Source organism: Carassius carassius, chromosome 21 (assembly GCF_963082965.1).
Source record: "Carassius carassius chromosome 21, fCarCar2.1, whole genome shotgun sequence".
Lineage (NCBI taxonomy): Eukaryota > Metazoa > Chordata > Actinopteri > Cypriniformes > Cyprinidae > Carassius > Carassius carassius.
The window spans coordinates 18,715,070-18,730,764 of record NC_081775.1 but is presented as its reverse complement, the minus strand read 5'-3'; the positions used below and the strand labels follow the sequence as shown (position 1 = coordinate 18,730,764).

At 36.8% G+C, this 15,695-nt stretch overlaps 1 protein-coding gene across 2 annotated transcripts; it reads left to right on the top strand.

Moving 5' to 3' along the window:
- Positions 1-374: 374 nt before the first annotated feature.
- On the top strand, positions 375-15,446 carry mgll (monoglyceride lipase). 2 transcript variants are annotated; one of them, XM_059503587.1, is made up of 8 exons: positions 375-443; positions 1,491-1,635; positions 6,710-6,816; positions 7,607-7,743; positions 11,495-11,605; positions 12,271-12,360; positions 12,782-12,997; positions 13,878-15,446. In XM_059503587.1, exons 2-8 carry the CDS (start codon positions 1,511-1,513, stop codon positions 13,992-13,994), a joined length of 903 nt encoding a protein of 300 aa, XP_059359570.1. In that variant the 5' UTR covers positions 375-443; positions 1,491-1,510; the 3' UTR covers positions 13,995-15,446. The 2 variants fall into 2 exon arrangements, with proteins under 2 accessions (XP_059359570.1, XP_059359569.1); XM_059503586.1 differs by lacking the exon at positions 375-443 and having other exon boundaries at positions 1,128-1,635.
- The last annotated feature ends 249 nt before the right edge of the window (positions 15,447-15,695 follow it).

The window sequence follows — 15,695 nt, the reverse complement described above, 5'->3', positions numbered from 1 at the left end:
AGTAGCTTAATGCAAGAGAACAGCATTATAGTCTCATACCTTAAGCTTAGCTTTTAGTCTAACTGAAAGAGTTGACATAGCTACTAAGATTACTGAGTTTAATAAATCTCATTTAGCTGTAATGAAAGTTAAAGAACCGAGAGAAGAGAGAAAGAGAGAGAGAGAGAGAGAGAGAGAGAGAGAGAGAGAGAGAGAGAGAGAGAGAGAGAGAGAGAGAGAGAGTTTCATGTGTGCGTGCGTGCGTGCTGGCGGTTTCTCACACGGCTCCCCTTTCAATCTTCCTCCACCCATCAGGCGGCCGCTCAGCATCTGTGTGTGAGCGGATCAGAGTTGAACCCATTGCGGGAAACCGCTGTCAACGAACGGCTCCTGCAGTACCGGACTACTGACTCCAAAATTTGACTTGATTTCTGTCTCCAGTATTCAGTCTGTAGCAGATTCAGGTAGGTGGTTGGTTGGATTTATTTATTTATTGTTGGTTAATTTGTAGTAAATGTGATATTTGCGAGTCACCTTTGCGAAGCACTATTTAGACATAATCTAAGCCAGACACGCGCATCGAGTTGAGGGAATTCACATTCCTTTAAGAGCTGCGAGTATACATTTTAGGAATAAAAAACTGATTTATTTTATGTCAATAAATAGTTCTCCAAGCTTTAAGGTATGACTATTAATCTTTGCTATGCATACACATATAGCCTAATCAAAACTATAATGAACTGGGCACTTAAAAAGTAGACAACGATCATAGAGGACAATCGACTTGAATTTTTTTAGGGTTACTGACAGTCAGCTGAAAATGCATAGGATTTTGAAAAATAAGTAAAAAAAAAAAAACTACCATTCTCGTTGCATAGAAAACATGCCAGTAATAATCAGTATAGGCTAAATATCATTAATAGACTGTTGACTTTAATTTTAAATTAATGATGAAAACAAACGTGTATCCTGTCATTCAGTGTTTCTCCGGGTTGATAGAATGGATCGCTTAACTGTGGCTGTGACAATCTAAATAAACCAGTCTGTGCTGGCCTCGATTCTCTATCGACCCAGATAAATAGATTGGACTGAAATTAATTGGCAGGTCGATGCTTTGGAAGCTTTTCTCACTGTCTCCCTCTTGGCACGCTGTCGGTCACAGCAGTCCCGCAGTGCACGCACTGTTTTTCTTTCTTTCTGCCTACACTACACTACAGGAAACTGCTCAGTGCGAGAGATGATGACAACAGACTCTCTTTGAATCGTTAGTCCATTTAAAAACGCGCGTGCTTGTGTAAATGCTCCGGACAGTCCTGTGTTACCGCTCCGGTGCTCCTTACGTAAGGGACTGGACTGTCATTGAAAATATTCTGGCGGTCGCTGTACGCTGCGCTGCACCAGATGAATGAAAACCCCCGGAATGCATACGCTAGCCACCTGCCTGTTAGTCGCTGCTGTTTCATACTGGTACAGCAGCGAGCTTCTGACAGCGCTCCGTCTGTTTATTTCAGACTCAGCCCTCGGCGGGGACATGCCGGAACCCGAGGGGAATCGTCGGTCACCGCAAGGTGTCCCATACACCGACCTGTCGCACATCGTCAACGCCGACGGACTGCATTTGTTCTGCCGTTACTGGGAGCCGGACAGTCCTCCGAAGTAAGTGCGAGACATTCATATACAAAACAGATATAGATTAGGTCAGGCCTCTTGGGATAAAGCAATAGATTACAGACTCCGGTAAAGCAGGACGAGAGGCTGATAAGCGTTTACGGATGTTTCCTTACGGAGCTTATTTTTAGCCCACTTTCAAGAGTCTGCCCTTTACTTTCCAGCACCTCATCGGGTACTTTTAAAACGTGACACGCATTCAAAACTACAAACAGGCTATAACAGAGAAGATTCATTTGGCAGTAAACGTTAACAGTGGTTGATCTGCGGTCTTCCGCGAGGTTCTCTTTTGCCATTTTTGCAAACTGCCCATCACATGATGCCTAAACTGGTGAGTGAGGAAATAGACAAGGGAGGTTTCTTGTTCTAAATCCTGTATTTAAAGGTGCAGTTAGGAATTTATAAATGTACTGCTAAAAAAACGAGTTAACACATAAACTTACTGAAGAATTCATTCATTACAATAAAAATAATAAAAAAAAATAAAATAAAGCTGTTTCAAATGCATATCAAATGAATGAGTAATGTTTCTAATTTAAGTTTCACGAACAATAAATTTAACAAACACTGAAAGTAATGATAACTTGTAATGGGTAGAAGAAATGATTAAGTGAATTCAGTGGAGGATTCAAACTGATAACTCCAGCTCTGCTAAAGCTGTATCTGAAATCGCTTCACTGCCATTTACAACTTCTCTCCTGTGGCCTCATATGATATTAAAGTGTCCGTCTTGGGATCTTTTCGGAAGTAGTAGGTCATCCAAGCACTTTTTGCTTCTTTTTTTTTTAGAATAATTGTGAAATGCTCTTGTAGGCCTACTGTTTTTCATCCTACTGAATAGCATATTTGGATGCATGATGAGTCTTTTTGTTCATAATTCACACTGGACAGGCTGTATAACGCTGACACATTACGCTGGAAACACTGAAAAATGAACAATTCTTTTGAGAAAACAACATTATAGTAATACAAACAGTTTCTAAAAAAACATTTTCTTTTACATGGAGCCGGTCAGCTCCTCATGGGTGTCACCCTGTTGACATCACAAGCCGTGCAAATTAACTGACTTATTAACCACTTCAGCTGTTATTTTGATTTTTTGAGAATTAGGCATATGCAATATTGGACCCACCGGTGGGTCCCCAGAGTTGATGTGGTTAATAATAATAGGTTTACTTTACAGGGAATTTATGTATTACAGGCAGTGCCTGCTTTCACTCACAATGTTTTTTTTATAATCCAGTTTCTTATAAACGTTATCTTGTTAAATGACTATACCATCCTGAATTACTCATCTGGTTAAAGTGAATGAGAAAGTGGCCCACTCAGGTTCTATACAGTAAAAGCAGAAGGCAATGTCTTGGTTTCCATGAGTTGAAAGTCCCTGCTCATGGCCCTTTTATGACCACTTGTAGTCACACACACACTCACACAGTACAGATCTGCTACACTTTTCTAGCGTCATCTTCTGTGGTTCTTCTGAGTAATTATAAAAATAGGTCATATACGGCAGTGTTTGTGTGGATGTCATGATTACGTCAAACAGGTCAAACTCTATGCCTTACTGTTGCAGAGCTGTTTTTTTGCCATTAGCTGTTCACCCTGAAGTGGCCATGTTGCGGCCCAGGGGAGCATGCCGTTACCATAGTTACCACCTCTTCCCCTCTCTCAGACTAATTTGATCTCTAATGCTTGTCAGCAACAGTGTATATGACAAGAGTGTGTGTGTATCTGTACATGTTCACTGGCATATATAATAAGAGTATATTGATAAACCACAAAACCATGTGATCTTCAGTGAAATGTTATTAAACCACAAATATTTTGTTTTGGGATGTGGAACGTAGCTTTTCCCATGACTGAAGGGGAAAGATTCAGAGCAGCTAATGTAACTAATGCAGGCATCAGAGATGTTTACATCAGACATCTGAAGGAATGCTACCAGGATCCCCTCTGCTGCACTGTCATTCTGTTTATGGTAAAATATTTAGCTTGTGGTTGATCGCTTGAAGGTTCTGTGTCTGTTTACTAGCTGATTAGAAACATATCAGCTTAGGGTGGGACATGGAAATTACTGAATGCTTTGCGTCATGCTATAATAAACTGATCCAAAACATTTTTATTTTTTTTTTGTAATACATAACATCATCTGAATGAGGCCAAATAAATCAATTTCGAATCCCACATTTTACACATTTAGTGTAGACATTTTATACTGTAGGCTAAATCTGGGGTTTTAAAAAATTATCTTTTTCATCCTAAAATAAAATGGCATCTATATATTTTATGTATGAAAAAAGCTGAAAATATGAATATATTAAATAATCCAAAAGTATTATTACTAATAAATGTGATATTATAATACAACAAAATGAAACAATTGTTACAAAAAAGTAAAAACCTTTTTTGAAAAAAATATTTTCTTGCCATTGAACTAAATGTAATATTGCCATTGTAAATGCAATGTAATATATAAAAAAATTTGGTAGCACTTTATTTTACAGTCCTGTTCCTCATGTACATACTATGTACTTATTATAGTAATTACATTAACTATGTATTAACTAGGTACTACCCCTAAACCTAACCCTAACCCATGTACTTACTTTGTATTACTAGAACTTTCTTAGAGAAATACACTGTAAGTACACTATAAGTACATGTAAGTACACATACTGTAAAATAAAGTGCAACCAAACATTTTATGTTAACATTGGTTTTGAGATGGTTTTCTGTCTTAAAACTAGATTCATAACTTTTTCTTATTCTTATATATTTTCTTTTTATACATGTCAGTAAAATAAAATTCATCTTCATAATCTCAGTCTTTTTAAAAGCTGAAGGAAATAGTAATGAAAGCAAATTTGGTAAATGTGATTGTACAAAAAATCTTAACATATTTCATTAATATCTTAAGTGAATCTTAAGTGAACATGTTACCATGTTAGTATGTTTTGAAAAATCTTTTTTACTCTCAAATTGGTGGTGAACCTCCTAGCACTCACTCGCACACAGGTGACATCTACACCAAACCAACCTTTGAAAGTAAACATGAACGTAGTAAGGTGGTCTGTTGGAAGTTAAAGTTGACCGATATGAGTAGCTGAAGTGGCAAACTGTTTACATTGAGTTTACCACTTCACTGCTTGGGTTAACATTTAACAGAACTACTCAGCTTACAGCCCAGACATCATCTCACAATGTCCCTGTACAGTCGCTTACATGGACATGTCCAGTGCTGATGCCAGGAAGTGTGTGAAAGTTGAAAAGACCACAGTAGCCCACTGTATGACCCCAATAATGATTGACAGATCGCTCAATAGATAACCTGGGCACTGAACCAATGCAAAGTAAAACAGTCATACACAGTCCAACAAATTGGGTCATGCCGGTCAGTGTGGTCTATCTTCTTCTGTCTAACAGCATTTGGAGAAGAATTCCTCTACCAAACATGGTTATTTAAACAGTTGTTATAGCAGTGCCAAATTACACACAAAAAAATTGGCCCTCACAAGTATAGCCAAAACTGTACAGGCGCACTGAATTTCATTCTGTTTATCTCTGCTCTGCCCTTGATGATTGTTACTTTGTAGTGTAACTACTTTAGAACTATTTTGGAATTTCTAAAGACATGCACACACACACTTTAGCAAGCTCACACAGTAGTCTCTCTGTCTGCCTCACAAACTGCATTCCCAGGGTTCAAGGAGAAAAGCGTTTTGATCTAAGGATGATCATAACCGCAAACACTTCCATTTTATCTTACACCAAGTTACCAGCTCGTAGATTGAGGCTGAGAGGCTTTATTTTTAGTAAATACATTTCTTAGTATGAAGAATTGCAGTTTCTCCAAATTGAAGTAAAGATGCCAATTTTCAGTCCTCTGAGACCATGTGAGTCCATTATACATTTACAAAGACTCTTTTTGTTACTGATTAGAGGCTGCATTGAGGTCATAGCAAATCTGCACAAGTTTGGACGTAATAAAAGCTATTCCCATTCTCTCTACTCTCTCTCTCTTCTCCTTCCTCTCTTTCTGCCTTATTTTTTCTGGGTTTTTAGTGTGTATGCTGCTAATGAGCATATCTTGTTATTCTGGTGTGAGACTAGGATGTGGGATGTGTCTGTTTTTCTCTTGTGTTGGGAAACTGAAAAATGGTTCTTAATAATACCGGTATAAATATACCAGAACCAAATGACTTTCGCTTCTGTTAACGGTTATCGCGCGTACAGTTTCCAGTGCATACTGAAAACCTTTTGACCGAGTATCCTGCACTAGCTGTCTTGAGAAATCAAGTCCCCTATTAGGATTTCAGGCAATCCCGTTGGTTCCAAAATTTTTAATGGGTACTCTCTTTAGTGCCTGATTACAATTCCTACCACATCACAATATAATATGTAATTTAAACTACATTACAATGTCTGCAAATGTCTGTTTTGGTCAGCTTATGAAGAAGCATACAGATACCCAATTAGTGTAGCATGATACCTTTAGATCAATTACAGAAGGAATAAGTCACACTTTAAGGTCTGATTCTTGCTATTAACAAACGATTAACTATGAATTTTGCTTGAAACTACTAATTTGCTGCTTATTAATAGTTAGTGAGGTAGTTGTTAACTTTAAGTATTTAGGGATTATGGATGTAAAATATGGTCATTAAGAATATGTGCTTTATAAGTATTAATAAACAGCCAATATGTTAATAATATGCTAATGAGCAACTAGTTGAATTGAGAATTGGTCCTTGTGGTTTCAGAAATAAGTCTAGTAAGTTGTTTCTTTTTAGTGAATCAGAAATATTCAGGAAAACCAATGTAGTAAAACCAAAAAAAAAAAAAAAAAGACTGTGAAATGTCTAAGAACTAAATTGTCTTAGAAGTCTTAGAACTAAATTGTTGTAAATGTATGTATTATTGAAATGATTTCCTTACAAGTAATAAAATAATTGTTAATGAAACTGGAAATGGAATTGGAAATGTTAAAAGGAATCAGAGCCAGCTTTGTTAAATTCTTTTGAATTCCCTTCCCAAATCAATAATGTGTGTTTTCATCCATCAGGGCTCTGGTGTTTGTTGCCCATGGAGCAGGAGAGCACTGTGGGGGATATGCTGACATTGCTCACAGCCTGACCCAGCATGGCATTCTGGTGTTCGCCCATGATCACGGTGAGTGGCAGACTCCTAATCAAAAGGCTAAAATTCCCAACACACAGATTTGTTGGTTAGCAACAGTGCAGCAGTGTTTTGGGTCGTGTAGGAGGGCGTGCTCTTTATGAGAATGTGACAAGAATGGGGTGAAAACTATTTTACGCCCACATTTGATTCCTTGTAATTCATCCACCCAGTTTTCCTGTCATTTGGGCATGGACATCCTGGGTGTAGAGTGGGGGATGGAGTTGAGAAATGAAAGAAAAATGAAATGAAACAGAAAATAGCAGGTGCTATGTGTACAGAATGTTTAAGCTGTTTTGTGGCAGTACCATGGTAACTAATGATTCACACAGAGAGACAGCAAGCCACCTTGTGATGAGCAGTTGGGGTTGTGTGAGTGTGTGATTTGACTGTCTGGTGTCTCGGTGTGAGTAATTGGTTCAACTGAAATACAACAAACAGAAACCATTGCAGTCAGTTTCTGTTTGTTTCTTACTCTCTTTTTGTCTCTCTCCTCCTCTTACATGGAGTCTCAGTATGTCTGTATACCACATACTTTTTGGAGTTTCTATTCTATTCTATTCTATTCTGTTCTATTCTATTGTTCCATTATTAATGTTATGTTAATCTGCTTGACTAAATGTCATGTCATTTAGATGCCAAAATTTCCTGAGCTCTTCTTTGTGAGCCATTAGCATTGCGCTGTGAGTGACAGCCCTATTTATCTCCTGTTTCAAAGAAAAGCTGATATACAAAGACACGGGCGAATGGAAGCATATGTTACATCATTAATTCTCTTTCTCAGTTGGTCATGGCCAGAGTGAAGGTGAGAGAATGGATATCAAAAACTTCCAGATTTACATCAGAGACGTCCTCCAGCACATTGACATTATGAAGGGCCGGTACCCCAAGCTGCCAGCCTTCATCATTGGACACTCAATGGTAGGACATATTTTGAAGCCAGTTCCCCATGTCTTTTCATAAGCAAACATAGGTCAAATGCTTTCTATAGACCTTTCTGTTCTTTGTGTTCACACCTAACATGATAACTGTAAAGATAACTATATTTGTAGCGGAACTATATTAGTGTTCACACCAGTGATAATGTTCTGTTTATTAAAAGCACATGCTGCAGTTTTCTGATTGGCTGCCAGTGTTTTATTTTTTATCAGACTGAAAAATCGTTCTGAAAGTTATGGTGTGGGCTCCACTATTCTCATAGAATTAAAATGGTTATTAATACTTTATAGAATTGTTATCGTTATAGACAAATAACTCTACATTTTCATTGTAAAAGCTATGGCTGTGAGTGAGAGTGAATATAGATTAATGTAAGAGAAAGAGTAGACCACATTGTGTGTCCCTAACCTGCATAAACATTTTGCATAGTTAGGCGTGTTTTCGAAATTTTGGTGCATTGGAACATTTTATTTTACATATTGATTTGTATTATATTGTAATCATGCTTTAATACAGTGCTAATTTTGGCAGACAGGTGCGCAAATGTCTCATTCGTATTTATATGTTTCCTACATTTATATTAAAATCTTTTCTGAGGAGCAGACATGTCACAAAAAAAAGATGTAAATATTTTTGGAGGGGAAATTTCTATGGTAACATTTCACTCTATGTTTAAAAACCATTCAAAGCCAACCACAACTGTTGAAAAAGATGAAGTACACTATTTTGAACTGTCTGTAGTTTCACGTAGCCAGACCTTCAGACTCATGGCAGAAGGTCTGGGAACCTTGGCTGTTTTGAATGGCAAGGACCGCCCAAGAGGCCATATGACTGACAGATAAAGCAACCAATAACTTTTCGGTTTGTGACACATCATGTTTAGGGGCGTGGAAATGTCCCCACAATAACAGACCGTGTGTAAAACTTTTGGACGTGTTTTAAAGATTCTATGCCGTGAATTTTAAATATTTCACATAATACTTAAAAAAAACTGCATTTAGTTGAACCTAATAAGCGCTCATTATAACAGTTGTAAACACGACAACATACTTCTAACATGAGGGGGTTTGGCGTCACAGCATATTTGTTTCCAGGCGGAATGTTAAAGAGATAGTTCACACAAAAATAAAAAAATTAAAACTCGTATAATGTAAGTGGATGGGAATCACGGCTAAAACATAATAAGACAAAAAAAAAACATAAACAAACAAAACCAAATTGAACCCTTTGGCTTGTGACGATACATTGATGTGTAAAGAAATGAAATGAATGGTCTGTGCAAGAAACGGAAAGTATTTATAACACGGCGGTAATGCACTTTTAAGTCTTTGATCCAACATAAAGCAAGCAAGAAGAAGATGCCTCATGCACCTGCTGCTGAGAACACGCTCAGAAAAAACGATATAAATACTGTTCAGTTTACTGCACAGACTGATCGTTTTGTGTCTTTACACATCAATGTATCGTCACGAGCCGCAGGGTTTTATTTGGTTTTGTTTGTGTATGTTTTTTAAAATGTTTTAGCCGTGATTCCCATCCACTGACATTATAAGACTGATAGACTGCTAAGGTTTCAGTTAAAAATCTTGGTTTGTGTTCTACTGAAGAAACAAAGTCACCTACATCTTGGATGCCCTGGGGGTAAGCAGATAAACATCCAATTTTCATTTTTGGGTGAACTATCCCTTTAAAGATCGAAACATACATATTTCCCAGAAATCCTGTATAATTCAACTAATCCGATGATGACTTCAAAACTCCCAAAGTGTTTCCAATTTTATGTGCCGTATGCATCAGATGTTCAGCAAATGACAGTGTTGCCAAGTCTACATTTTACCCACAGAATTGGACTACTTCAACACTGTTTTTCATGTCTGTGGGTTGAAGTGACTCCAACAACATGATAGTTATTCCCTGGAATGCAAATTTTAGCAGGGGAACCCCACCAAAAAATGTGTATTTTACTCCTCGGAACGCGGAGTGTTTTCTTGTGAAAACCTGGCAACCCTGACCAACGGTCCGTTGACGTGACGTCTGAGGCTGTGTCTAAACTGACTCATGGGGTGGAGGCTACAGGAAGACCTTTTGATTTTGCTTTGTTACATTTTCCATGTTCAGCATGTGTTAAATCCAAACTGTGCATGACTGAACTTAACAAAAAATCCAGCTGGAAGCTCTTTACCTTTGTTTTTGCTCAACAGTTCTTATTAATAAAACAGACCAGCTGCATACTCAAGAAGCTTCATGAGCCCTGTAGACTAGAAATGTTTCTGGATGTATGTATCAATGTATTTCTGTGCAACATCACTATCACAAAATCATAATTATTTCTGGGATAGTTATATGATATAAATATCCCACTACATGAGTGTCCTGGTAAAGAAATCCTAAAGTTAGTCCCCATAATGCACCTCTCTCCTGCTCCTTCAGTGCCGATTCTAACTCTAAATAATGAATAGTGTTTCTGCTGCTCTCAAATCTCTTTAGTTTTCCCCCTCATTTACTCACTAATCTAGTATCTTATGTAATACCAGGCTGTTTGATACTTATATAATCACAGTCTTTAATAAGAAATTTGTAAAATGAAATGATTTTAAACATGCTTCCTGAAAAGAAATGTGCAATTAGGTGTGTATTGTTACTTCCAGTCATGGGACTATATGTCCTTGTACTTTTCACTTCCTGAGACCTGAGGATCTGAAGCTACTGGCTGAATAAACATTTGCTTTCCTATCACATGTTTACAGATGAAAATGAACCGTGTCATATAATAATGTGCATGTGTGTGTGTGTGTGTGTGTGTGTGTGTGTGTGTGTTTTTGTGTGTTTGTAAAGGAAGTGCACATACAGATGCAGCTGTGAGTGTAATTATCTGTGTGTAGGGTGTGCGTTTGAAACTTCCAGTTCCTCCCAGGAATTCAAAAATTCAAAATTAAAATGCAGTTAACTTTATAATCAAATCAAAACAAACCACCTATTTTCTCGATGAAGGTTTAAGTGTGAGTGTGCATTTGTAGTGTGTCTAAACTAAGTGTGTGTTTGGGTTTGTAAGTCTAGACTAAAAGCTTTTGTGTGAGTGCGTAACTTAAAACAGCCCATTACTGGAGTCTCTTAGAAATGTGGTGGGAACTGTTCTTTAATCTCTCCAACTCTTTTGAATCCTGGCCTCTACTCATGAATATTCATAGATAGGATCATAATAGAAACAAGTTGAAGAAAGCAGAGCAGAGCATCAGAAAATTACTAATTAGGGGCTTTTCACTTAGATTTACCCATGTGAGAATGGAAAACGTTTATTGTCGAATTAAGAGTACATCTTTTTCAAGCAGTGTATAACCAACAGAATATTAATACAGTTTTTTAACTTTCTAATTGCAAGGACCTCAAAATATGGTGTTCAGTTTGTGATGGATGTCCTTCCTAAAATACAAAGACAGCTATATACTTTAAAGTGTACAAAACCCCCAAATTAAGCATGTTATTATAAAACAACATGCTGTTTACGAAATAAAATAAAAATAATCACAATCTTATTATTTATAATTTGTTTTTACAGAATATATTCTTGGACCAGTTTGAAAAACCTTGTGTTAAAAGAAAATAACCAGTAATGGAATTTTTTTTTTTTAAACTGTGGAATATACATGTATATGCGAGGAATCAAAATCACTTTACAAGTAAACTACTAGATATTGCTGTTTTCAATCACATAACTGGGTTTGTTTTACTACAGGGAGGGGCCATTTCCATTCTGACCACCTGTGAGAGGCCGCAGGATTTTGCAGGTGTGGTTCTCATAGGCCCCATGGTTCAAATGAATGCTGAATCTGCTACACCCTTCAAGGTAAAAAGTCAATGAACATGCTATAGTGACAGTCAATTCTTCTTTCTCCCCATTTTTTTTGCATTTAATAACCAACACAATTGAAACATGAGGCTGTAAATTAGATATGCTGCCCCCTGCAGTCAGACTGTTAAAGTAATTAAATAACAATAGCTGTCAAAAAACAGCAGTGGGGCTTTCAGCGTGTGGCAGGCAGCAGAGATTTCTCTATTCAGGCAGTCTCTGCCTCTCATCATATGTCAACTATGAACATGTTCCAATTTAATTTAACAACTAGAAAGTATCAAAATAGCCTTTTAGATAGGATTTAGAGTATCTATTGTTTAATCATTTAAAAAAATATATATTTTTAAATAATGCATTTTTTTAATTGCTTTTTTAAAATAATGCATAATGCCGTTTTTTTGTATCAGTATTTTAATAACATTCATACACTTTCGGTGTGGATTAAGTCCAGGGCCGTTGTCTGTTTATTCAATATGTGAACATTTAAAAAAAAAATTGTTATCTGCTTAATTTGTAAATTTGTGAATGTTTCTATTAAGTTTTTCATATATGTAAATGTGTAAATATGTAAATTCAGTCATTCAGTATTTGGAGTGACAGAAATGTTCACTTCTCTGTAGTAAATTGTCAGTATCTGTGGCTTTTTGGATTCTTTGCAGGTTTTCGTGGCAAAAATTCTAAACCGCTTGACTCCCAATCTCTCTCTTGGTTCGATCGAGTCAAAATGGGTCTCACGGGATCCCAAACAGGTACAGGAATCTATGTCAAAGGTTTTCTGTAGAAGTAGGGCAATGCATATGTGCGTAAATTTCACAATGACAGTTAGTGTGTGAATAGGCCTAAGTAGACAATCTGGCAGCATTGTTTATAATGTTTGCTGGTAAAACAGTATTTACATAGTAAACCTACTCTTTTAGATTGAGGTTTATACATAGTGACAACATATGAATGTGATTTTCTTCATAGCTTGGGACTGGAATACTCTTACGTCAACAAAAACAGCTGGTTCCATTTATTCAGCCATAATACACAACATATACATTATACAGTTGCCTAGATTTCACTGTAATTGTTTAAATCTCAGTTTTACTGAGTGTAGTCTTGAGCATAAATTTACTGTTATATTAGGATCATGTCTGTAATCCCACATAATCTCCACTTGTCCATTAGGTGGAGGCATATGACACAGATAAACTGAATTATCACGGAGGCCTGCGCATTGCATTCGGAATGCAGCTGATGGAAGCAGCAGCTCAAATTGAGAGAGAATTACCCAACATCACATGGCCCTTCTTCATTCTCCATGGCGACGCCGACAAGCTTTGTGACATCAGAGGTGCTCATCTAATGTATAATGAGGCCAAGAGCACTGATAAAAAACTGAAGGTGAATCAAACATGCATAAACATGGACCAAAAAATGCAAAAATTAACATTCTCTCAACATTTGCTAATCCTTTGTAGAACACAAAAGAATATATTTCGAAAAATGTTTCAGAGTTAGTTTTTTCAGGTCCATGCAATAGAAGTAATTGGGGTCCAAAGTCGGTTTGGACCCTGTCGACTTTCAGTATATTAACAAAAATTGTTGAAACATTTTTTCAAAATATATTCTTCTGCAAAAGAAAGGAAGTCATACAGGTTTGAAAGAATTTTGAAAGAATTAAATTATTTTATTTTGGGGTGAGCTATGCCTCTGCAGAACTCGAGGGTTGACTTGTGAATATGATCTGAGCTGATGTTGTGCCAGTATATGTCTTGAATATCTCAGTATAACCTGATCCAGATGTACATTCATGCAGTACTCTGAATAAAAACACATATCATAGACCTACACCAAGATTCATGCAAAGACTGTTAAAAAAAATCATAAATATAATTTATACAGGACAAACCACAGCTGTGGTTGCTGGAATAATTCTGTAAAAATACTGTAAAAATGTTAGCATATTTATGGAACAAACTGCAGTTTAAACCCATAAATAAATAAAAAATCCAATAGCCATTTTCTTTTTGATTAGAAAGGCCATGCTGCTACTAAAATGTTATACTGACAAACACCTTTTTATACTTCCAAAATGTTTTAGCATTTTACTGTAAAATTACATGAAATGTAAGGTTACATTTATATTACTGTTTTTCCCTGTGTATTGTAGGGAAACTTATTTACTGTTTTTTTACGGTGTTCTTTTACAGTTAAAATGACAATTTTGTACAGTTTATGCCTTCCTAACCCACAGATCTATTTGTGTTTTTGTGACCAACAGGTATATGAAGAAGCCTACCATGCCCTACATCATGACTTACCTGAAACTATTGAGTCTGTCTTAAAGGAGGTGAGCACCTGGATCCTGGAGAGACTTCCCGCCCCTCATGTGTCTTAGCTGTCAATCACCGCATGCACACTTGCCTAAGCCCCGCCCCTGACTGAATCTTTCATCTGTTCATCTATACTGACAAAGAGATGTCTGATTGCACTACATGCCAACAACACCACCTTCACTTTAATCTACCTAGGTGATAACATAGATATGTCTAGGTAGATGCGCTAGAAGCGGCTGTATCTATGGGCCGTCCTCCATATATAAGCCTGTATGTCTGAAACAGTAGTTATACGCATTTATGAAAATCTATATCTACAATAGACTTCAGCAGACAGTTTTGCTAAACTAACCCAATACAACAAGCCAAAGCCGACATTTAAAATGGTAATATAGTTTAAAAAACTGTAATGTTGAGTGCATACAAACCAACACATTCTTACATGTGAAAGTTTATCCAGTTTCTTTAGGAATTTAAATTTAAATTTCGGTGGTTTTTATATCTAGAGGATGCTTAATGAAACTTCACCATTCCAGGATGGCAGAGGCATCTACTTGTTTTGAGTGGTCGAACGTGGTGTATACCTTTATATATCTATTGGTAATAAGAGGTCATTATTAAATGACCTTTGACCTAGAGATCCAATTAAGCTTTAATATGGCCAGTAAGGGTTCTGTGGGAGTTTATATTCCCTGTTATACCTTCAAAGGCATCAGTACTGCGCGGTATGGCTTGTGCATTAACCTAGCAATCATCATGAGTAAATAATGCACCCGGTTGCCCTCAGTGCTGAGCTCTCTTTTGAGTAGTCAGAGTAATAGAACAGCTGCAGTTTGCGCTTTGTGATGTCCACTGCTCATAAGAGATGTAGTACTGCCCCCGCTGGACAACAGCAGTACTGCATTCTGCTGTGAGCGCAGTTACCAAGGCAACTCAACCTTATATTGCTTGTGGCTTGGCAGAGAAACAAACTGTACCTACAGAATGAGAATATGGTAATTCTTTGAGACATTCAGAGAGCAAAATGTCTGCTGGGCAAATGTAACAGTGCACTCGAAGAGATCAATTAGATGATCTCTACAGACACATCTATGCAGGAGATCCCACAGATTCCCATATATACACAATATATATCCACAAGTTTTTTTTTGTTTTTTTTTAAATCTGTTCTAAATTTCTTTTTGTGGTTTGACTGTTTCAAACACCTCAGACTGTTCCATTCCTTGGAGTAAGTGGGGAAGTAGCTGTTCTGCAGCTTGATTGATTTAATATGATTCTTTCTTATGGGCTTTGGAATTGTAATACCTTATTCCTTTATTTTTCCAAACATTTAGTTACTTTGACTACTTTATTATTAATAAATATGTTACTGTTGAAATTATAAGATGTTCACATTAGCTTTTGACCTCATTGTAGACCTCAGGGTGCGCATGGGGTTTGTAGCTCAAAAATAACAGGAAATTGTAAAAGGTCAGTCGTTCACACCAGCTTAACATTTAACGTGACTGTTTTGATTCAGAGATTTGTCTGTAATCCTCAAAGGCATTTTATCAATGAATGTAGATCAATGAAGGTTTTACTGAATGTGGCACGTGGCAATGGAAGCAACAAGCAAAAACGTTATCTATCTTACATGTTTTATTACTAACTGATCTAAATCAATCAATCAAAAAAATAAACAAAATAAAACTGCTATCTGTGGTGTGAGCAGAAATGAAATGTTCAGCACAAGATTGTGAATAGTGTGCATGTTTGTTAAGAGA

Coding starts and splice junctions, on each gene's coding strand:
- mgll (XM_059503586.1), top strand. CDS start 1,385: ATGAAAACCCCCGGAATGCATACGCTAGCCACCTGCCTGTTAGTCGCT. Junction 7,744..11,494: donor TCATCATTGGACACTCAATG/GTAGGACATATT, acceptor GTTTTACTACAG/GGAGGGGCCATTTCCATTCT. Junction 12,998..13,877: donor GCACTGATAAAAAACTGAAG/GTGAATCAAACA, acceptor TGTGACCAACAG/GTATATGAAGAAGCCTACCA.